At 45.4% G+C, this 23,440-nt stretch overlaps 1 protein-coding gene across 1 annotated transcript; it reads right to left on the bottom strand.

Moving 5' to 3' along the window:
* Positions 1-3,074: 3,074 nt before the first annotated feature.
* Positions 3,075-18,655, bottom strand: LOC130111790 (tryptophan 5-hydroxylase 1-like). Its single transcript, XM_056279071.1, has 11 exons — positions 18,560-18,655; positions 15,361-15,498; positions 15,035-15,218; positions 14,429-14,529; positions 14,167-14,234; positions 13,860-14,056; positions 9,499-9,634; positions 4,189-4,315; positions 3,980-4,075; positions 3,752-3,885; positions 3,075-3,249 (listed from the first exon to the last, which is right to left on the bottom strand). Exons 1-11 carry the CDS (start codon positions 18,653-18,655, stop codon positions 3,075-3,077), a joined length of 1,452 nt encoding a protein of 483 aa, XP_056135046.1.
* Between the last annotated feature and the right edge of the window lie 4,785 nt (positions 18,656-23,440).

Genomic DNA, 23,440 nt, shown 5'->3' with positions numbered 1-23,440 from the left:
CTGCAGGTGTCCCCACCCTTATAAACAATACAGTGACCGCAGGTGTCCCCACCCTTATAAACAATACAGTGGCTGCAGGTGTCCCCACCCTTATAAACAATACAATGGCTGCAGGTGTCCCCACCCTTATAAACAATACAGTGGCATAACGACCCTAGTGTCACTAGGAGAGATCAGCTTCATATGCAAATTGCTGTGACCATTAATTAGAGTTACAATGGCCACGTGTACTATTCACAGAGGATTGGGGGATAGAAGAACAGTTGCAATCACAACATTCTAAGATGGCAACAGATATACTCCCCCCTCCCCCCCATCTTAGAATACTGTGATTCCAACTATTCCCCAGTCCTCTGTGGATAGTTTTGGTCGTTATGCCACTGTATTGTTCATGGGGGGGACACCTGCAGTCAGTTCAGACTGAAGAGGTCACTTCGAAACGTTTCTGTCAATAAACCTTGTGACCAGAACCGGTTCAACTTGCTGTGATTTCCTTACCTGGATTATTGAGCATGCATCAAGACATTCCATCTCGAGAATCCCACTTATTCTTAGCTTTTCTCTTAGAAGGAATAACAATAAGAAAGTTAGGAAAAACATAAGAACTTTTTGTGAATACCATCTTTTCATAACTTTTCCCCACTGACTTGAAAGCAGCCGAGCCCCCTGGCCAGCTTTCAGTCATCAACAGTTCTTTATCTTCTGGATATGCTCCTGATTATTTTAAGACTGCTAGTGTCCGGCCACTTCTCAAAAACCTGGTGCTGATGCCACTGACCATAGCAACTATAGACAAATTTCTAAACTTTCGTTTTTGTTTTTCTTTAAAAAACCTCAGAGAAAATTGTCTCAAATCAGTTGTTAGAAATCTTGATCAGTAATTATATTTTTTGTGAAATGTCAATAAGGTTTGTGACAGGAACACAGCACAGAGACTGTTCTGCTTGATCTTGGCGCCACTTTTGACACGGTGGATAGCATCATAACTTAAAGGCTGAGAACTTGAGTTGGTATCTCCAGGACTGCCCTCCAGTGGTTATCTTCATACTTTTCTAACAGAAAATTACTTGTGTCTGTTGATGGCTTTACCTCCTCTCAAGCATTGTCTATGTATGGAGTGCCGCCGGGCTCCATTCTAGAACCAATTTTATTTTCTCTTTGTTTATACTCCCTCCGGCCCAGATTATCAAACAGCATGATATTTCATTTCTTGCTACGCGGATGATACTCAGTTGTACTTGTCCTGCAAACCATCTGAATTAGCCACATTAATTATTCTCTGCATAGTTGTATAACTGCGGTTAAGCACTCACTGGATGGCAGAAAAGTTTCTTCAGCTTAACTCCAAAACCGAAGCTCTCATTATGGGCCCTGAGTGCTCTTATGACCAAGGTCTGCCTGCTCTTGCCACTCTAGCTCAACATATACCCAGTGCTAAGAACCTTGGAGTTATTTTAGATCAGAATCTCACTCTCGAGTCCCATGTTAAAAAGCTGGCTCAGTCATGTTTTTCCACTTGAGAAGTATCTCTAGAATTAGATCTTTTATTAATTTTAATGATCTTCAAAAAGTTAGTCATGCTTTTATTGCTTCTCATCTGGATTATTGTAATACCGTGTTTATATGCCTCGGCCAAAACATGATTGCACGGCTTGAGAGTGTCCAAAATGTAGATTTTTAATCAAATCATGAAAGCTTGATCCTATCTCCCCTATTTAGCTTCCCTTCACTGGCTGCCTGTCTGCTGTATAATTGATTTTAAAATTTTTAGTCTTGACTTCTAAGGACCTGCATGATATCCCAGAAAGTTGAATCGGTTCATCTGGACACAACATTTAGTGGGAGAAACGTTTCATCATCATCATCTAAGTGACCTCATCAGTCTCAGCTGACTGAACGTATCCCGCCCTATAAATAACACAGTTGCATAATGACCGAAATCGGCACAGTTGTGTCACAACCAAAACTGCCGATCGGTTCCATATGCAAATTGCTGTGACCGTTAATTAGAGTTACAATAGCCACAGATGATTGGGGAATAGTAGCTGCAATCACAGCATTGTAAAATGGCATAGTAAGATGACAATAATGACAGATGTACCCTAACCCCCCCCCCCTTCAGTTCAGGGATGTTCGTTCCCTCTTCACATAGATGGCCTCTGACTCCCCGTTCAAACCAGCGTTCCTCCCTATCAAGGATGTGCACATCCTCATCCCCGAAAGAGTGGCCACTGGTCTGTAGATGGTGTAGACCGTGGAGACCTGGCCTGATGTGTTAGCTCTCCTGTGTTGTGTCATCCTCTTGACCAGCGTCTGTTTGGTTTCCCCAATGTACAAGTCATGGCAATCCTCCTGGCAGTCAACGGACGAAGTCACTTAGATGAGTGATGAAACATTTCTCCCACTAAACGTCGTGTCCAGATGAACTGATTCAACTTTCTGGGATTTTCTTACCTGGATAATTGAGCATGCATCAAGACCTGCATGGTATGGCACTTAGCTAGCTAGCTGAACTTCTAAATCACTACTCATCAGCCCCTAGCTTAAGATCCTCTAATAAGACCCTGGCAACTATTCCCTGGTCCAGGCTGAAGACGAAGGGTGACTGGTTTTTCACTGTTAGGGCCCCAACCCTTTGGAATAGCTTACCTCAGCATATTAGACTGGTAAGTTCACTGCCTTCTTCTAAAGGGTCGCTCAAGACTTACTCTTACCGAATGGCTTTTTCTTCATTCTTTTATCTGTTACTTTTATCCATTATGTTATTCCTACTTTTAACTGTTTTTATTGCTATTGTGTTTGTTGACTGTGATTTTGATTTTCTGTGTCTTATTGTCCTGCTTTTTTACTTTTCCTTGTTTGTGACACACGTTGTAATTGTAGTTTGACAGGTTCTGTATCGATACAGTTGTTATTATTACTTAAGTTATCAAAAGAATGGCACTTGAGAAGATTTTTTCTTTTTTCAGAAGAAGGTTTTATGAATCCGGCCCCAGTCCTGCTAGCCACACTTCATCTCAGTCAAGTTCATCCCCCCGAACATTGTTCCAAAACATGATTCTGTCATTCTGATCTCAGACTCCCAGGTGTTTGTTGAGACGATTCAGTGCGTCTCCTACAATGTCCAATTCGTGGCGTAGGTCTTCCACCATGTTGGTGATGCTGTTGGTGTCCTTCAGGACATCCACGCTCTGTGTATACGGGTTGTAGCGCACGGTGAATGGACGATGGATGGTCTTGGCAAACTCCCTACCAAGAGGCAAAATAAAGAGGCCATTAAAGTCACAAGACAGTTTATTATACCATACATTGTATGTCAGTTTGACGTGGACGATACACAGCCTGCTGGACTGATATGTGAAGGGCTCTGCTTTATTAAAAACTGTGATGGGGGTCTTGACTTAAACTAATTGGATGGAGACATGTTATAATGTGGCTGCACCCAACAAGCACACCAGAAATGGGGTCATCTCTGGTGTGCTTGTCCAAAGACTTTTCAGTCTTCTGGCTGTTTTATCTGGTGGTTTTAGTTTTGTTTCATGCTCATGGACCATCTGTGTCCATGTCTCTGTCTTTACTGTGGTGTGGGATTGCCACAAAATACAGGTTTGTTTAATTTTCAGATTTCATTCATTAATTACAGCAAAGGAAAATTTCCAAAATACTTCAAAAATCCTTTACTGAGGCCATAAATGAACACAATCCTAAAAGTTTCATGGAGCAACCTCAACAGTTTTTTAATTCCACCGACCTCATCTTTGTTTTGGCCTCCTCAAAGCTTTCTGAGACAAAGTAGACATCCTGGAAGGTGGTTATGATGCACTCTTGATTGCAGGTTATCATGGGGTCAAATGGGAGGATGTGGGCATTTCCAGACAGGGCATGCTAACAGAGGACAAACCATGTTTTATTCAGATTCATCCCACCTACTTATAATACTCATCATCCTGAGAAGGAGGTCAACATCTCCCCATATTACCTTCAGCTCACTGACGGAGGAGAGAAGACCAGCTCCGTAAGCTCTCAGTTTACCATCTTGCTTGCACAGACCAAACTCCACCGTGAAGAAGTAGCACTGAAAATAAGACATTTAATGTTAACACAATGTAGTTAACACACAATCTGATAGACGCTGTCATGTGTAACTGTTCAGTGTGTTGTGTTTTTCTTTGTAATGTGTGTCTTCACCGTTGCCAGTTTCTGTACTGAGTCATCTGCAGCTCCCAGTGAAGCAAGACCGATTTCCTGAGAGAACTGAGCAAAGCTCGGCTCGGCCAGCAGAGGAACATGACCCAGCAACTCATGACATGTGTCCCTGCAACAGACACACACACACACACACACACACACACACACACACACACACACACACACACACACACACACACACACACATCAACATCGCCATCATCATCATCATCATTGGCAGTCACTCGAAGCGAGTATGACTGTCTTCTCCGTTGGGTTGTCTACTTGTGGGTCTTCAGATGGCCAATCCATGTAGAGGCCAATCCATGAGCCACATGCTTTGGTGCAGTGTGGACAGGGAAAGTGATGGTGGTGGTGGTGGTTGAGCCTTTTTCTCTCTCTCCTTGAGGTGCTGTCGCTTTTTCTCTGCAGCAGAGTGAAGTTCCATTTCATGCTGTGCAGCTCCTCCCTGCATGGATTTCTTCCAGGAGCGCCTGGCCAGTGCAATGTGTTCCCTGTTGCTCGATGTGATGTTGAATTTCTTCAGACTGGTCTTGATATTGTCCGTGAAGCATTTCTTTTTCCCGCCAGGAGCTCGCTGACCTTCCTTCAGCTGGGAGTACAGGATCTGTTTGGGGAGATGTTTGTTGGATATGCAGATGACATGGCCTGTCCATCAGAGATGGTGCTGCATTATTCTGATGGTGGCTTCTTCATGTTGCATTATTCTCATGTTGACTTCTTCCAGAAGGCTGATGTTGGTGCTTCTGTCCTTCCAGCTGATCCTCTGGATCTTTCCTAAGGATTTTTGGTGGTATTGTTCTAGGGCTCTCGTGTGCTTGTTGTAGGTGGTCCGTGACTCTGCTCCATACAGCAGGGTGGGGAGAACAACAGCTCTGTAGACCAGGAGTTTTGTTTGGGTCTTTAGGTCTCGGTCTTCAAAGACTCTTTTCCTGAGTCTGGCGTAAGCGCCACTGGCACAACTCAGGCAATGGTTGACCTCAGAGTTGATGTCAGCTTTTGAGGAGAGAAGGCTGCCAAGGTAGGGAAAGTGACCAACGTTTTCAAGAATTTTGTTGTCCACTCTTATGGTGGGCTGTGTAGATGGCTGGTTGGGTGGAGGTTGATATAGGACCTGGGTCTTCTCGATGTTTAATGCTAACCCAAGGCTCTGTATGCCTTGGCAAAGGCATTCAGAATGTCCTGGAGGTCTTCTGCTGAGTGTGCTGCAATGGTGTTGTCATCTGCATACTGACGCTCCATGATGGTGGTGTTGCGGACTTTGCTCTTGGCCTTGAACCTGTTAAGGTTGAAGAGCCTGCCATCAGTTCTGTATAGGATTGGGATCCCCTGTGGCAGCTCTTCACCAATGAGGTGGATTATGGCAGCAATAAAGATAGTAAACAGGGTGGGTGCAATGATACATCCCTGTTTGACCCCTGTTTCCACAGTGAAGGGCCCTGACTCAAAGTTGCTGTTGCTGAGCACTGTGACTGACATTTCATCATGTAGAAGCCTCAATATGCACATGTATTTGTCAGGGCAACCATATCTTAATAGTATGCTCAACAGAACCTGGTGATCTACTGAGTCAAAGGCCTTTGTCAAGTCTATGATAATAATGATAATAATAATACTAGACACCTTAACACCAAAAATGGCCCCCTTCTCATGATTGCTAGAGAGCATGAAAAACAAAACAAAAAGTTTTCAGTAGCCAACCAAGCCGCAATATTCAGAAGAGAGCTCCACCTCCCTGAAACACCGCAATCTGAAAATGAAGCTCCAACCATCCACGCTCGAAAAGTCAAACAAAAAGCAAAGTGTCATGCCCAAGAACAAATGACACAAAAATGGGAAGGGAAGCAAATGCACGGGCAATACCCAAAAAGAGAAGGTGAGAAAGATGTAGACAAACATATGATCAACCAATGGCTCAAAACAGCTGGGCTGAAATCCCAAACAGAGGGCTTTATCATCGCTGCCCAAGACCAGGCCATCAAGACCAGTTACTACCGGAGCAAAATCCTCCAAGATGGCACAGACCCAGCGTGCAGGATATGTGGTCAATTCCAGAAAACCATTGACCATATGGTGGCAGGGTGCCATGAGCTGGCCAAAACTGAATCCCTACAAAGACACAACAAGGCCGCCACATACCTGCACTGGAACATCTGCAAAGAATTCAACACCAACACAAAAGACAAATGGTACGAGCACGAGCCCCAAACAGTAACAGAACAAGACCACATCACAATCTCATGGGACATGCTAGTACAGACAGATCGTGAGATGAAGGCCAACAGACCAGACATCATCATCAAGAACAAAAAAGAAAAAAGCTGCCCTCTCATCGACATGTCCATCCCGACTGAAAGGAGCACCTCAATAAAAGTAACTGAAAAACTGTCCAAATATAAAGACCTTGAAATCCAGACTGAACGAATGAGGGGAATGAAAACCACAACAGTACCAGTAGTGATAGGAGCCCTGGGACTTGTAAAAACCACAACAGTACCAGTAGTGATAGGAGCCCTGGGACTTGTAAAAACCACAACAGTACCAGTAGTGATAGGAGCCCTGGGACTTGTAAAAACCACAACAATACCAGTAGTGATAGGAGCCCTGGGACTTGTAAAAACCACAACAATACCAGTAGTGATAGGAGCCCTGGGACTTGTAAAAACCACAACAACACCAGTAGTGCTAGGAGCCCTGGGACTTGTAAAAACCACAACAATACCAGTAGTGATAGGAGCCCTAAGACTTGTAAAAACCACAACAGTACCAGTAGTGATAGGAGCCCTGGGACTTGTAAAAACCACAACAGTACCAGTAGTGATAGGAGCCCTGGGACTTGTAAAAACCACAACAGTACCAGTAGCGATAGGAGCCCTGGGACTTGTAAAAACCTCAACAGTACCAGTAGCGATAGGAGCCCTGGGACTTGTAAAAACCACAACAGTACCAGTAGTGATAGGAGCCCTGGGACTTGTAAAAACCACAACAATACCAGTAGTGATAGGAGCCCTGGGACTTGTAAAAACCACAACAGTACCAGCAGTGATAGGAGCCCTGGGACTTGTAAAAACCACAACAGTACCAGTAGTGATAGGAGCCCTGGGACTTGTAAAAACCACAACAGTACCAGTAGTGATAGGAGCCCTGGGACTTGTAAAAACCACAACAGTACCAGTAGTGATAGGAGCCCTGGGACTTGTAAACAAAGGCGTGGAGAAATACACCCAACGGATCCCGGGTAACATCAGAATACAAGAACTAGAGAGGATGGCACTACTTGGAACATCTCATATCCTAAGAAAGGCACCATCCATCACATAGACTTCTACCCTCATTCTAACCCTAGGCCCAAGGAATGGACCCGCCCGCTTATTATGTTGGATTATGGCATGAAGTTAAAGGACATTTGTATCATAATAATAATGATAATAATAAAAAACATTACATTCATACAGCGCTTTTCTAGACATCCAAAGTGCTTCACATTGAAGGGGGTAACTCACTTCAACCACCACCAATGTGTAGCACCACATGGGTGATCCACGGCAGCCATTGGGATCTTGAATGACCACAGTGAGTCAGGACCTCGGTTTAACGTCTCATCTGAAGGACGTTATCTCCTACAGCACAGTGTCCCCGTCACTGCACTGGGGCATTGGGATTCGATATTTGTCGTTTTTATTAGGACCAGAGGAAAGACTGCCCCCTACTGGCCTACCAACACCACTTCCACCAGTTACTCAGTTTTGCTGAGAGGTCTTCCATCCAGGTACTATCCAAGCCCACACCTGCTTAGCTTCCGTCATTTGGCAGAGCTAGAGGCATGTTGGTGTGGCTGCCGGCATACCATAAAAGCCATGTACAAAGGTTGCCAAATAATACCGACCATTTTCAAAAGGGGTAGGAAGAAGTTGAGAACGTTTCTAGTCTCCCTCCCTTATACTGTTTGTGCACTGATAATAGAAAATAGCTGATAATAGAAAATGAAAGTTCAATGTACAGCCATCGGTATCCGTGATATCTATCTCAGCCAACTCAAACAAATCAACCCATTTGGACAAAAAAAGAAAAAAAATGGTCCCTGGTCCATCTCATAACCATTCAATATTGTAGCGGATTCGGGGGGCAGCCCGGGGCCCGTGACCCAGCCGGGACGCGAACCCCTGGTTCCCGCTCCGCAAGCGACAACGTTAACCAGTCGACTAAAGGATCCTGCCTTCCCGTCTAGGACCAGCGGGTCTAATTATCCGTGCTCGTTACAATATTGTGTTTCTGAGGCGTGTCTTTGGTTGAGATGAAGTACCTACCTACCACATGTTTTCAGCGGGTCGCCGCAGTGACTCCACAAAGCAAGCCCTCTGGGGCAAATGGGTCATTTGTGGTGTGGGGTTGTACAGAGCAAGCTGCCTTGACTTGGCTGTAACCCAGGGATGTTCTGCATCCGCCCTTGTTGGTGGTGTTTTGAACAGGCTCCTCTCAAACTGTGTTGACTTTTTCTCAGTTGGAACACCCTTGGAATGGATACTAACAGGTAATGGTTGATTTATTACGCTGTTCATAACTTTAATAGTTTTAAACTCAACCAAATCTTTAAACCTAATGCCTTTAGTTTGATAAAATGTCGATGTGTTGATTCTCTGTAAGTGGGTTTTATGTACAGCTCTTACAGCTCTTTTTGGGAGGTTGCAGATTGGATCTGTGTTGCTTCGTGTGTTTCCCCACACTTACACACAGTAGGTCATCTATGGGAGAATGAAGGAACAGTACAATGTATATAGGGGAGCTTGATATAGTAGATCTTTGACTTTGTTCAATATTGCAATTGATTTGGATATTTTAGCTTTAACATCATTTATGTGGGGCTTCCAACTTAATCTGTTGTCTATTACGTATCTCCAGTACTACTGGGCTGGGCCTGTCAGGCCAATAATGTCTGTGCACAGTTATGACTGTATGATCAAGGACCTCTGTGGTTGTGGTGATTTAAAACCTTTGAAAAACCTGTTTTACACCACAATTGAGTGCTAACTCTGCAGTCCGAGCACCGAAGAAGCACTGAAGAAGCCCCGAAGAAGCACCGAAGAAGCACCGAAGAAGGGGCATACACCTGGTGGAGATCTGCACTCTTCTAGTATGTGTTTGTGATCTACAAAGAAACTGATCTTCTTTGATTGTGAACTAATACATTGGCTAATATATCGTATTATTTTTGTACATCTTTTTAAGCATTTGTGTGTGTGTGTGTGTGTGTGTGTGTGTGTGTGTGTGTGTGTGTGTGTTTACACTCACGGTTCAGGGGTATAGAGAGGGTCAGAGCTGTGGCGGACATACTGGGTGCAGTGGAAGACTCTGAAGGCCAAACCTGCCAGGAAATCTCTGGGAGAAAGATAACCTGCAACAGGCCTGATGGTAAAGCCTGAGCGCTCTGCACATACACACACAAGCACACACAAATACAAAAACACACACTTGCACATTCAAATACACACATGCACACACACAAAAAAGATCCATGTAAATTCTGATATGGTGCCTCAGCAAAAACAGTAAGCCGTAGAAGTTGTCATTAAAAGGATCATCTATATGAACCAAATCACGATCCGATTTGAGGAACGTGCGTTTGAATCCCACCACCACACTCCCTCCTCATTCAGGGGTACTTCCAGAATTATTCTAAAACTGGGAACGTTTGGAACAAAAATGCAGTTTCTACCATCATTGGGTTGGATGAGATGTTGGATGAGATGAGATTATACATCTGTGTCTAGCACAGCTGGACTCGTCTTTACAAAGGAGAACTGAACAGGAGCCCCCCCCCCACCCCCCACCGCATTATCGACAGTGACTTAGTAGAGCTTGATAGTAGAGACAGGGAGGGGAGCAGAGGCAGAGGGGAGGACATGCTGCAAAGCGCCCGAGGCCGGTACGAGCTCTACCAGATGAGCTCCGTGAATAGGAGTGTTAAACGTGTCCTTTAAACTACAGCGCCCCCGAGTGTCTCAGTCAGACCGTGTCCATGACTGTCCATTATGACTTCTCTACGGTGCTGGCCGGCTAGTTTGTGGATGGAGCTCCTACCCACAGTGAATGCAGGCTGCTACTTCCTTCCATACGTATCAGGCTACAGGCCTTACGAGCCAGGACGTGGTGACATATCGCCATACTGTAAGAAAGGCGACGTATCGAGGTGCCACAGGCCTGTGTTCTCTGTGCCTATGCTACTTCCTTCCATACGTATCAGGCTACAGGCCTTACGAGCCAGGATGTGGTGACACATCGCCATACTGTAAGAAAGGCGACGTATCGAGGTGCCACAGGCCTGTGTTCTCTGTGCCTATGCTACTTCCTTCCATACGTATCAGGCTACAGGCCTTACGAGCCAGGACGTGGTGACACATCGCCATACTGTAAGAAAGGCGACGTATCGAGGTGCCACAGGCCTGTGTTCTCTGTGCCTATGCTACTTCCTTCCATACGTATCAGGCTACAGGCCTTACGAGTCAGGACGTGGTGACACATCGCCATACTGTAAGAAAGGCGACGTATCGAGGTGCCACAGGCCTGTGTTCTCTGTGCCTATGCTACTTCCTTCCATACGTATCAGGCTACAGGCCTTACGAGCCAGGACGTGGTGACACATCGCCATACTGTAAGAAAGGCGACGTATCGAGGTGCCACAGGCCTGTGTTCTCTGTGCCTATGCTACTTCCTTCCATACGTATCAGGCTACAGGCCTTACGAGTCAGGACGTGGTGACACATCGCCATACTGTAAGAAAGGCGACGTATCGAGGTGCCACAGGCCTGTGTTCTCTGTGCCTATGCTACTTCCTTCCATACGTATCAGGCTACAGGCCTTACGAGCCAGGATGTGGTGACACATCGCCATACTGTAAGAAAGGCGACGTATCGAGGTGCCACAGGCCTGTGTTCTCTGTGCCTATGCTACTTCCTTCCATACATATCAGGCTACAGGCCTTACGAGTCAGGACGTGGTGACACATCGCCATACTGTAAGAAAGGCGACGTATTGAGGTGCCACAGGCCTGTGTTCTCTGTGCCTATGCTACTTCCTTCCATACGTATCAGGCTACAGGCCTTACGAGCCAGGACATGGTGACACATCGCCATACTGTAAGAAAGGCGACTTATTGAGGTGCCACAGGCCTGTGTTCTCTGTGCCTATGCTACTTCCTTCCATACGTATCAGGCTACAGGCCTTACGAGCCAGGACATGGTGACACATCACCATACTGTAAGAAAGGCGACGTATCGAGGTGCCACAGGCCTGTGTTCTCTGTGCCTATGCTACTTCCTTCCATACGTATCAGGCTACAGGCCTTACGAGTCAGGACGTGGTGACACATCGCCATACTGTAAGAAAGGCGACGTATCGAGGTGCCACAGGCCTGAATTCTCTGTGCCTATGCTACTTCCTTCCATACGTATCAGGCTACAGGCCTTACGAGTCAGGACGTGGTGACACATCGCCATACTGTAAGAAAGGCGACGTATTGAGGTGCCACAGGCCTGTGTTCTCTGTGCCTATGCTACTTCCTTCCATACGTATCAGGCTACAGGCCTTACGAGTCAGGACGTGGTGACACATCGCCATACTGTAAGAAAGGCGACGTATTGAGGTGCCACAGGCCTGTGTTCTCTGTGCCTATGCTACTTCCTTCCATACGTATCAGGCTACAGGCCTTACGAGTCAGGACGTGGTGACACATCGCCATACTGTAAGAAAGGCGACGTATTGAGGTGCCACAGGCCTGTGTTCTCTGTGCCTATGCTACTTCCTTCCATACGTATCAGGCTACAGGCCTTACGAGCCAGGACGTGGTGACACATCGCCATACTGTAAGAAAGGCGACGTATTGAGGTGCCACAGGCCTGTGTTCTCTGTGCCTATGCTACTTCCTTCCATACGTATCAGGCTACAGGCCTTACGAGCCAGGACATGGTGACACATCGCCATACTGTAAGAAAGGCGACGTATTGAGGTGCCACAGGCCTGTGTTCTCTGTGCCTATGCTACTTCCTTCCATACGTATCAGGCTACAGGCCTTACGAGTCAGGACGTGGTGACACATCGCCATACTGTAAGAAAGGCGACGTATTGAGGTGCCACAGGCCTGTGTTCTCTGTGCCTATGCTACTTCCTTCCATACGTATCAGGCTACAGGCCTTACGAGTCAGGACGTGGTGACACATCGCCATACTGTAAGAAAGGCGACGTATTGAGGTGCCACAGGCCTGTGTTCTCTGTGCCTATGCTACTTCCTTCCATACGTATCAGGCTACAGGCCTTACGAGTCAGGACGTGGTGACACATCGCCATACTGTAAGAAAGGCGACGTATTGAGGTGCCACAGGCCTGTGTTCTCTGTGCCTATGCTACTTCCTTCCATACGTATCAGGCTACAGGCCTTACGAGCCAGGACGTGGTGACACATCGCCATACTGTAAGAAAGGCGACGTATTGAGGTGCCACAGGCCTGTGTTCTCTGTGCCTATGCTACTTCCTTCCATACGTATCAGGCTACAGGCCTTACGAGTCAGGACGTGGTGACACATCGCCATACTGTAAGAAAGGCGACGTATCGAGGTGCCACAGGCCTGTGTTCTCTGTGCCTATGCTACTTCCTTCCATACGTATCAGGCTACAGGCCTTACGAGTCAGGACATGGTGACACATCGCCATACTGTAAGAAAGGCGACGTATCGAGGTGCCACAGGCCTGTGTTCTCTGTGCCTATGCTACTTCCTTCCATACGTATCAGGCTACAGGCCTTACGAGTCAGGACGTGGTGACACATCGCCATACTGTAAGAAAGGCGACGTATCGAGGTGCCACAGGCCTGTGTTCTCTGTGCCTATGCTACTTCCTTCCATACGTATCAGGCTACAGGCCTTACGAGTCAGGACGTGGTGACACATCGCCATACTGTAAGAAAGGAGACGTATTGAGGTGCCACAGGCCTGTGTTCTCTGTGCCTATGCTACTTCCTTCCATACGTATCAGGCTACAGGCCTTACGAGCCAGGACATGGTGACACATCGCCATACTGTAAGAAAGGCGACGTATCGAGGTGCCACAGGCCTGTGTTCTCTGTGCCTATGCTACTTCCTTCCATACGTATCAGGCTACAGGCCTTACGAGTCAGGACGTGGTGACACATCGCCATACTGTAAGAAAGGCGACGTATCGAGGTGCCACAGGCCTGTGTTCTCTGTGCCTATGCTACTTCCTTCCATACGTATCAGGCTACAGGCCTTACGAGCCAGGACATGGTGACACATCGCCATACTGTAAGAAAGGCGACGTATTGAGGTGCCACAGGCCTGTGTTCTCTGTGCCTATGCTACTTCCTGTCTCACGTTACATTGCTGGGTTGGAGTGGAAGAGTCACATGCTGAAGACAGATTACAACCCTGTTGTGTAGCGGTCGTGGGGTTACACACAACACAGCATGTTGATTTGCCACGAACCTTTACATGTAAACAATTAAAAACCCATAGAGTGGCTTTTGAGAATGAATACGGTATCACAAAAGGTGATGTCGCCATACTCGAGTGTATCGACATGTTCTCATGCCCCTCTAATGACTTGCTGATGTGGGGTTGACTCTCTACTGCCCTCTGTCTTACCCTTGAGGAAGCGAGACACGTCGTCCAGCTGCGGGATGTTGTCCTCGCTGTAGTTGCAGTGTTTGGTCAGCAGGGGAAGGTTCTTCATGTACTCCCTGCACGCGTGACTCGGGTAGATGTTGTTGAGCTCGCGGAAGACCGCGGCCCACGTGCGCACCTCCTCCTCTGTGAAGTCAATCCGGGGGATCGGATCTCCGCTAAGGAGGAGACACACCCAACAAGAGCTGACATATCGCAGAGCGACTGTGCCGGAAGTCTGTCTCCGCGGTGACGCCGCGTCATGACTGACACGTGTGCTGGGACTTACTGTTTGTAGCGAGTGGCCTGATCAGCGAAATAAGTTCTTCTTCTACGGTACACGCTGTCTTTAAAGCCCTGTGAAAACAGCAAGCACGCATGCGCTCGTGCCTTTTATGACTACACCCAAATGTTCTGCACATCATGTAGAACAAACGCAGTTTCGTGTGCAAATTCAACAAACCACAAATCTGGAAGATCATGGCTGGGGTTTACATGAGGACATGAATGATATCTATCTTCCACATTTGACTTTTGACTGAGTTACATACCGGGTGGTCTGCATCCAGCTCAGAACCATACATCAGAACCTGATTGGCACACAGATCCAGATCAGAGATCTTCTTCGGGAACCAGGGCACACCAGCCATATCTGTGTTGGCAAGCAGTTATTAATTTCTTCCTCGAGTAGGCTTAACCATAGCAGGAACAACGTATAAGAAATCTCTGTGACTTATAGAAAAAATCCTATCAGGACTGATAAAGTATTAACTGATCAAGTATTAATTGATCATTCTATGATGACATACACCATGAACAACTAATTCTTGCAGTTTCCACCAGCATTAAACACTGTCACAGCTCATGTTCGTTAGCATTCTTCTTCTTCTCTCAGCTTGTTCCCTGCTTGTCAGGGGTCACCAGAGCAGGTTTTACAGTTTCCATCAGGACCCTGTGACGCCACAGCACCAATGCTGCTGGCCTCGACCGAGCCATATTAATAATGTTCATTAGCATATTTGCCTCAATTAAAAACCATCTGTAGTTTGTCTGTAATGAAATACAATCGTCACAATGTCAGAACTACTCCCCCCCCCCCCCCGTCCACATTGCTCTAATAAAAAGCTATGTAGAAGATAAGGAACAGATGTACTCACCATCCTGGGGCAGAGCAGAGTGGTCCGGTGGGTCCAGGTCCACTACGTTAGCATGTCTCCGCAGCAGCTGGGTCAGCTCTTTCAGCTGCTCGTGATCACTGTCACAATCCACAAAGATCTCAAAGTCGGAGTTCCTCCGCTTGGACTTACGGGACTCGATGTGCACCAGGTTGACGTGTTTCTCCTGCATGTGTAAACGCACCAATGAAAAGCACAAGGTGAAGAAAATGGTAACCCAAGTGCTGCACAAGCTTCCACCAAACAGCATTTACCACTATTTCAGTCATCCTAACTGAACAAGACCGGCAGATCCTGAAAAAACCCACTTGGAAAAGTTTGAGAGCCTTCACCAAACCCCCGACTTCATTCTTCAGCGAGAACACGATGGCTGCACGAGCCGGTCCAGAAGCAGACGAGCTCTTGTCGTTGTTTTCAGGCATTTTACTAATCGTCACCTTGCTCACCTGAGGAGGAAAAACAATCTTACCCACGAGAGTTCTAATAACTTCTCATTTCTGATGAAATATTTACCCATAGGCCCACGAGAGTTCTAATACCTTCTCATTTCTGATGAAATATTTACCCACAGGCCCACGAGAGTTCTAATAACTTCTGATTTCGGATTAAATATTTACCCACAGGCCCACGAGAGTTCTAATAACTTCTGATTTCTGATGAAATATTTACCCACAGGCCCATGAGAGTTCTAATAACTTCTGATTTCCGATGAAATATTTACCCACAGGCCCATGAGAGTTCTAATAACTTCTGATTTCTGATGAAATATTTACCCACAGGCCCACGAGAGTTCTAATACCTTCTCATTTCTGATGAAATATTTACCCATAGGCCCACGAGAGTTCTAATACCTTCTCATTTCTGATGAAATATTTACCCACAGGCCCACGAGAGTTCTAATAACGTCTCATTTCGGATTAAATATTTACCCACAGGCCCACGAGAGTTCTAATAACTTCTGATTTCTGATGAAATATTTACCCACAGGCCCACGAGAGTTCTAATAACTTCTGATTTCGGATTAAATATTTACCCACAGGCCCACGAGAGTTCTAATAACTTCTGATTTCCGATGAAATATTTACCCACAGGCCCACGAGAGTTCTAATAACTTCTCATTTCTGATGAAATATTTACCCACAGGCCCACGAGAGTTCTAATAACTTCTGATTTCGGATTAAATATTTACCCACAGGCCCACGAGAGTTCTAATAACTTCTGATTTCTGATGAAATATTTACCCACAGGCCCATGAGAGTTCTAATAACTTCTGATTTCCGATGAAATATTTACCCACAGGCCCACGAGAGTTCTAATAACTTCTGATTTCTGATGAAATATTTACCCACAGGCCCACGAGAGTTCTAATAACTTCTGATTTCCGATGAAATATTTACCCACAGGCCCACGAGAGTTCTAATAACGTCTCATTTCGGATTAAATGTTTAACCCACAGGCCCACAAGAGTTCTAATAACTTCTGATTTCTGATGAAATATTTACCCACAGGCCCATGAGAGTTCTAATAACTTCTGATTTCTGATGAAATATTTACCCACAGGTCAACGAGAGTTCTAATAACTTCTCATTTCTGATGAAATATTTACCCACAGGCCCACGAGAGTACTAATAACTTCGCATTTCTGATGAAATATTTACACACAGGCCCACGAGAGTTCTAATAACTTTGCATTTCTGATGAAATATTTACCCACAGGCCCACGAGAGTTCTAATAACTTCTGATTTCCGATGAAATATTTACCCACAGGCCCACGAGAGTTCTAATAACTTCTGATTTCTGATGAAATATTTACCCACAGTCCCACGAGAGTTCTAATAACTTCTGATTTCTGATGAAATATTTACCCACAGGCCCACGAGAGTACTAATAACTTCGCATTTCTGATGAAATATTTACCCACAGGCCCACGAGAGTTCTAATAACTTCTGATTTCTGATGAAATATTTACCCACAGGCCCACGAGAGTTCTAATAACTTCTGATTTCTGATAAAATATTTACCCACAGGCCCACGAGAGTTCGTATAACTTCTGATTTCTGATGAAATATTTACCCACAGGCCCATGAGAGTTCTAATAACTTCTGATTTCTGATGAAATATTTACCCACAGTCCCACGAGAGTTCGTATAACTTCTGATTTCTGATGAAATATATACCCACAGGCCCACGAGAGTCCATTCAGATGCATAGCAAATAACACTGGTCAAACTGTGGTGGCGTGCTTTACAGCTGTGTCATGAGCTGCACTCATGTGTGAGAGCTAAATTGTGTCTACTGCATTGTTAAACGTGCACCACTAGTAGTCTGGACCAGGTCCCCATCACAGCCTTTATAAGTCTGGGAGGACAAACCAAATAAGGAATGTTTCATTGAGGGGGAAACAGACATTACGGATTATTTCCCCTTGTTGATCTTGAGATTTCAAAAGTAAGAAGGAACTTGCAGAACTTCATGAGTTCCATGATGTGACCTCAGACGACAGACGGGTCTGTGGCACCGTCCGGCCTTTAACAAAGAAGAAGAAAGCCACTTTAGTTCGTCATTGTACAGTTACAGTGAATGTGTTCTCTGCATGCAGTGGGCAGCTGCAGTACCCGGGGACCAACTCCAGTTCTTTTACCTACTGCCTTGCTCAGGGGCACAGGCAGAAGTCTTAACCCTTTACAAGCTGCAGCTAACAGGACACTGGCTGACGTCCTTTTGCAGGTTCTAATAGATGTGTGTTGAGTTTGTGTCATCGTGAAGAGGTGTGAGCATCAGTCTTATGGAGACAGCAGGCAGCTTTATTGACAGCCCCTCATAATCCTCATCCCGGTTGGGGATTAGACTCAGCTCAACAGCCACGACCACAACCACACACAAGACGTGGACTCTTGAAAAGTCTGCCCATCAACCAGCCTTCTAGATATATTTTGATATAAATGCAAGTAAATAATGTGGCTTCATACTAACTATGTGACTGAAACATTCTACCGCAGACTTCCTTCTAGTTTTGATTTGTAGTTGAAGAAATATAAAAGTATCAAACCTTTGAACCCTAAAACCCAACATTATGTAAATGACAACAAATAGGGTCAGATAATTAATCAATCAGTATTAGTTGTATATTTCGCCAGACTGTATTTTCATTGATTCTGACGCGAGCTGAGCGGACACATCAGATGTAGTTTTGTGACGCTGTGAGTCCACATGGAGGAAGTCCTCCACGTCCTGTCATGCTGATGGAATGAGGCAGGAACGAAGTAGACGTCAGAAAAGCCAGAGCTGTTCTGACGTCATTATAGACTAAGTCATGTTCATATTAGACATTAGAATGTGCAGATTATTGCGTTAAAACACTGGTCCACCTTTAGAAACGATCGCTTTAGAATGTTTTAAGAAAAGACAGGGTTCTAGAAAAGCGGCCCGAGTGGAAAACCAGATGGGACCCCGACATGCTACATGTCCCAGTGCTGCCGTCCCCTTGCAAGAGAGACGTGACTCACCTCGCTGCTGAGCAGTTGGTCCTCATAAACTGTCTTCATGGAGTCAAGCGAGCGTCGTGTCTGCGGTGGCTGGCCGTCGGCGGCGTGGGAGCACATGTCTCTCTCCCTCCCCCCCTCCCTCCCTCCCTCCGTGCGTGTGTGCGTGCGTGCGTGTGTGCGTGCGTGCGCACCCCAGATCCCGTCTGCAGCAGCACCGGCAGGGAAGCAGCAGCAGCGGGGAAGCCCGGGGACGGCTGTCGACGTGTTGGCCACCGGCGGCAAACGGGCTGCCACACCTCCACTCCTGGTGTCCGGGGATGTGGAGGCGCTCACGGCTATTTATCTGTCTGCTGAGGGAGCGACGGGAGGTGGAGAGGGTGGAGGAGAGAAGGAGGAGGGGAGGAGGGGGGAGAAGGAGGGATATAGTACCCATGTCTTAGAGCGAGGTGGAGATTAGGATGAAGAAACACAAGCCGTGTGATGTCAGACCCGCTCGGAGGGGCTGCGGATGAAGACCACCCAGCTGGCGGGGTTCGGCCAAGCACTTAGGAAAGTTGGAGTGGATCAGCTGACGTTCTGGCATATGAACGAGCTGTATGCCCCCCCCCCCCACACACACACACACAAACACACCATTACACCACTTCTCCACCTTACTACTGCTCTCTCTCTGTCTCCTTATCTGAGACAGTGAAGAAATTAACAAAACAAAACACAACGGAAATACGTGTTACATTTCTTTCGAAACGTTTTAATTAGCATGTGACTGCATGGACCAAAGGCAAACTGGATCAGAAGACTTTTGGAAGCTTTTTTTGTATTCAAAATACTCAAATGACTGTTGAAGTAGCTACTTTCACACTGACAACGTGACAATACTTAAGGTCTCCTGCTTACTACTGTTATTAAAACATTTCGGGTTTCATGCCACTTCTACTGTCATCATCACCTCTACTGTCATCATCACCTCTACTGTCATCACTTCTACTGTCATCACTTCTACTGTCATGATCACTTCTACTGTCATCATCACCTCTACTGTCATCATCACCTCTACTGTCATCACTTCTACTGTCATCATCACCTCTACTGTCATCATCACCTCTACTGTCATCACTTCTACTGTCATCACTTCTACTATCATGATCACTTCTACTGTCATCATCACCTCTACTGTCATCACTTCTACTGTCATCATCACCTCTACTGTCATCATCACCTCTACTGTCATCACTTCTACTGTCACTATCACTTCTACTGTCATCACTTCTACTGTCATGATCACTTCTACTGTCATCATCACCTCTACTGTCATCATCACCTCTACTGTCATCACTTCTACTGTCATCACTTCTACTATCATGATCACTTCTACTGTCATCATCACCTCTACTGTCATCACTTCTACTGTCATCATCACCTCTACTGTCATCATCACCTCTACTGTCATCACTTCTACTGTCACTATCACTTCTACTGTCATCACTTCTACTGTCATGATCACTTCTACTGTCATCATCACCTCTACTGTCACGATCACTTCTACTGTCATGATCACTTCTACTGTCATCACTTCTACTGTCATGATCACTTCTACTGTCATCACTTCTACTGTCACTATCACTTCTACTGTCATTATCACTTCTACTGTCATTATCACCTCCACTCTCATCACTTCTACTGCCACTGTCACTTCTACTGTCATCATCACCTCTACTGTCATCATCACCTCTACTGTCATCATCACCTCTACTGTCATCACTTCTACTGTCATCACTTCTACTATCATGATCACTTCTACTGTCATCATCACCTCTACTGTCATCACTTCTACTGTCATCATCACCTCTACTGTTATTATCACCTCTACTGTCATCACCTCTACTGTCATCATCACCTCTACTGTCATCATCACCTCTACTGTTATCATCACCTCTACTGTCATCACCTCTACTGTCATCATCACCTCTACTGTCATCATCACCTCCACTGTCATCACTTCTACTGTCATCATCACCTCTACTGTCATCATCACCTCTACTGTCATCACTTCTGCTGTCATTATCACTTCTACTGTCATTATCACTTCCACTGTCATCATCACCTCCACTGTCATCACTTCTACTGTCATCATCACCTCTACTGTCATCACCACCTCTACTGTCACTATCACTTCTACTGTCATTATCACTTCTATTGTCATTATCACTTCCACTGTCATCATCACCTCTACTGTCATCATCACCTCTACTGTCATCATCAACTCTACTGTCATCACTTCTGCTGTCATTATAAGTTCTACTGTCATTATCACTTCCACTGTCATCATCATCTCCACTGTCATCACTTCTACTGTCATCATCACCTCTACTGTCATCATCACCTCTACTGTCATCATCACCTCTACTGTCATCACTTCTGCTGTCATTATCACTTCTACTGTCATTATCACTTCCACTGTCATCATCACCTCCACTGTCATCACTTCTACTGTCATCATCACCTCTACTGTCATCATCACCTCTACTGTCATCATCACCTCTACTGTCATCACCTCTACTGTCATCATCACCTCTACTGTCATCATATCTTCTGCTGTCATCACTTCTACTGTCATCATCACCTCTACTGTCATCATCACCTCTACTGTCATCATCACCTCTACTGTCATCACTTCTGCTGTCATTATCACTTCTAGTGGCATTATCACTTCCACTGTCATCATCACCTCCACTGTCATCACTTCTACTGTCACCATCACCTCTACTGTCATCATCACCTCTACTGACACTATCACTTCTACTGTCATTATCACTTCTACTGTCATTATCACTTCCACTGTCATCATCACCTCTACTGTCATCACCTCTGCTGTCATTATCACCTCTACTGTCATCAATTCTACTGTCATTATCACTTCTACTGTCATTATCACTTCCACTGTCACCATCACCTCTACTGTCATCACTTCTGCTGTCATTATCACATCCACTGTCATTATCACTTCTACTGTCATCATCACCTCTACTGTCATCATCACCTCTACTGTCATCATCAACTCTACTGTCATCACTTCTGCTGTCATTATCACTTCTACTGTCATCATCACCTCTACTGTCATCATCACCTCTACTGTCATCATCACCTCTACTGTCATCACTTCTACTGTCATCACTTCTACTATCATGATCACTTCTACTGTCATCATCACCTCTACTGTCATCACTTCTACTGTCATTATCACTTCCACTGTCACCATCACCTCTACTGTCATCACTTCTGCTGTCATTATCACATCCACTGTCATTATCACTTCCACTGTCATCATCACCTCTACTGTCATCATCACCTCTACTGTCATCATCAACTCTACTGTCATCACTTCTGCTGTCATTATCACTTCTACTGTCATCATCACCTCTACTGTCATCATCACCTCTACTGTCATCATCACCTCTACTGTCATCACTTCTACTGTCATCACTTCTACTATCATGATCACTTCTACTGTCATCATCACCTCTACTGTCATCACTTCTACTGTCATCATCACCTCTACTGTTATTATCACCTCTACTGTCATCACCTCTACTGTCATCATCACCTCTACTGTCATCATCACCTCTACTGTTATCATCACCTCTACTGTCATCACCTCTACTGTCATCATCACCTCTACTGTCATCATCACCTCCACTGTCATCACTTCTACTGTCATCATCACCTCTACTGTCATCATCACCTCTACTGTCATCACTTCTGCTGTCATTATCACTTCTACTGTCATTATCACTTCCACTGTCATCATCACCTCCACTGTCATCACTTCTACTGTCATCATCACCTCTACTGTCATCACCACCTCTACTGTCACTATCACTTCTACTGTCATTATCACTTCTATTGTCATTATCACTTCCACTGTCATCATCACCTCTACTGTCATCATCACCTCTACTGTCATCATCAACTCTACTGTCATCACTTCTGCTGTCATTATCAGTTCTACTGTCATTATCACTTCCACTGTCATCATCATCTCCACTGTCATCACTTCTACTGTCATCATCACCTCTACTGTCATCATCACCTCTACTGTCATCATCACCTCTACTGTCATCACTTCTGCTGTCATTATCACTTCTACTGTCATTATCACTTCCACTGTCATCATCACCTCCACTGTCATCACTTCTACTGTCATCATCACCTCTACTGTCATCATCACCTCTACTGTCATCATCACCTCTACTGTCATCACCTCTACTGTCATCATCACCTCTACTGTCATCATATCTTCTGCTGTCATCACTTCTACTGTCATCATCACCTCTACTGTCATCATCACCTCTACTGTCATCATCACCTCTACTGTCATCACTTCTGCTGTCATTATCACTTCTAGTGGCATTATCACTTCCACTGTCATCATCACCTCCACTGTCATCACTTCTACTGTCACCATCACCTCTACTGTCATCATCACCTCTACTGACACTATCACTTCTACTGTCATTATCACTTCTACTGTCATTATCACTTCCACTGTCATCATCACCTCTACTGTCATCACCTCTGCTGTCATTATCACCTCTACTGTCATCAATTCTACTGTCATTATCACTTCTACTGTCATTATCACTTCCACTGTCACCATCACCTCTACTGTCATCACTTCTGCTGTCATTATCACATCCACTGTCATTATCACTTCTACTGTCATCACTTCCACTGTCATTATCACTTCTACTGTCATTATCACTTCTACTGTCATCACTTCTACTGTCATCACTTCCACTGTCATTATCACTTCCACTGTCATTATCACTTCTACTGTCATCACTTCTACTGTCATCATCACCTCTACTGTCATCACTTCTACTGTCACCATCACTTCTACTG

Source organism: Lampris incognitus, chromosome 4 (assembly GCF_029633865.1).
Source record: "Lampris incognitus isolate fLamInc1 chromosome 4, fLamInc1.hap2, whole genome shotgun sequence".
Lineage (NCBI taxonomy): Eukaryota > Metazoa > Chordata > Actinopteri > Lampriformes > Lampridae > Lampris > Lampris incognitus.
This window is presented reverse-complemented; position numbering and strand designations above follow the sequence as displayed.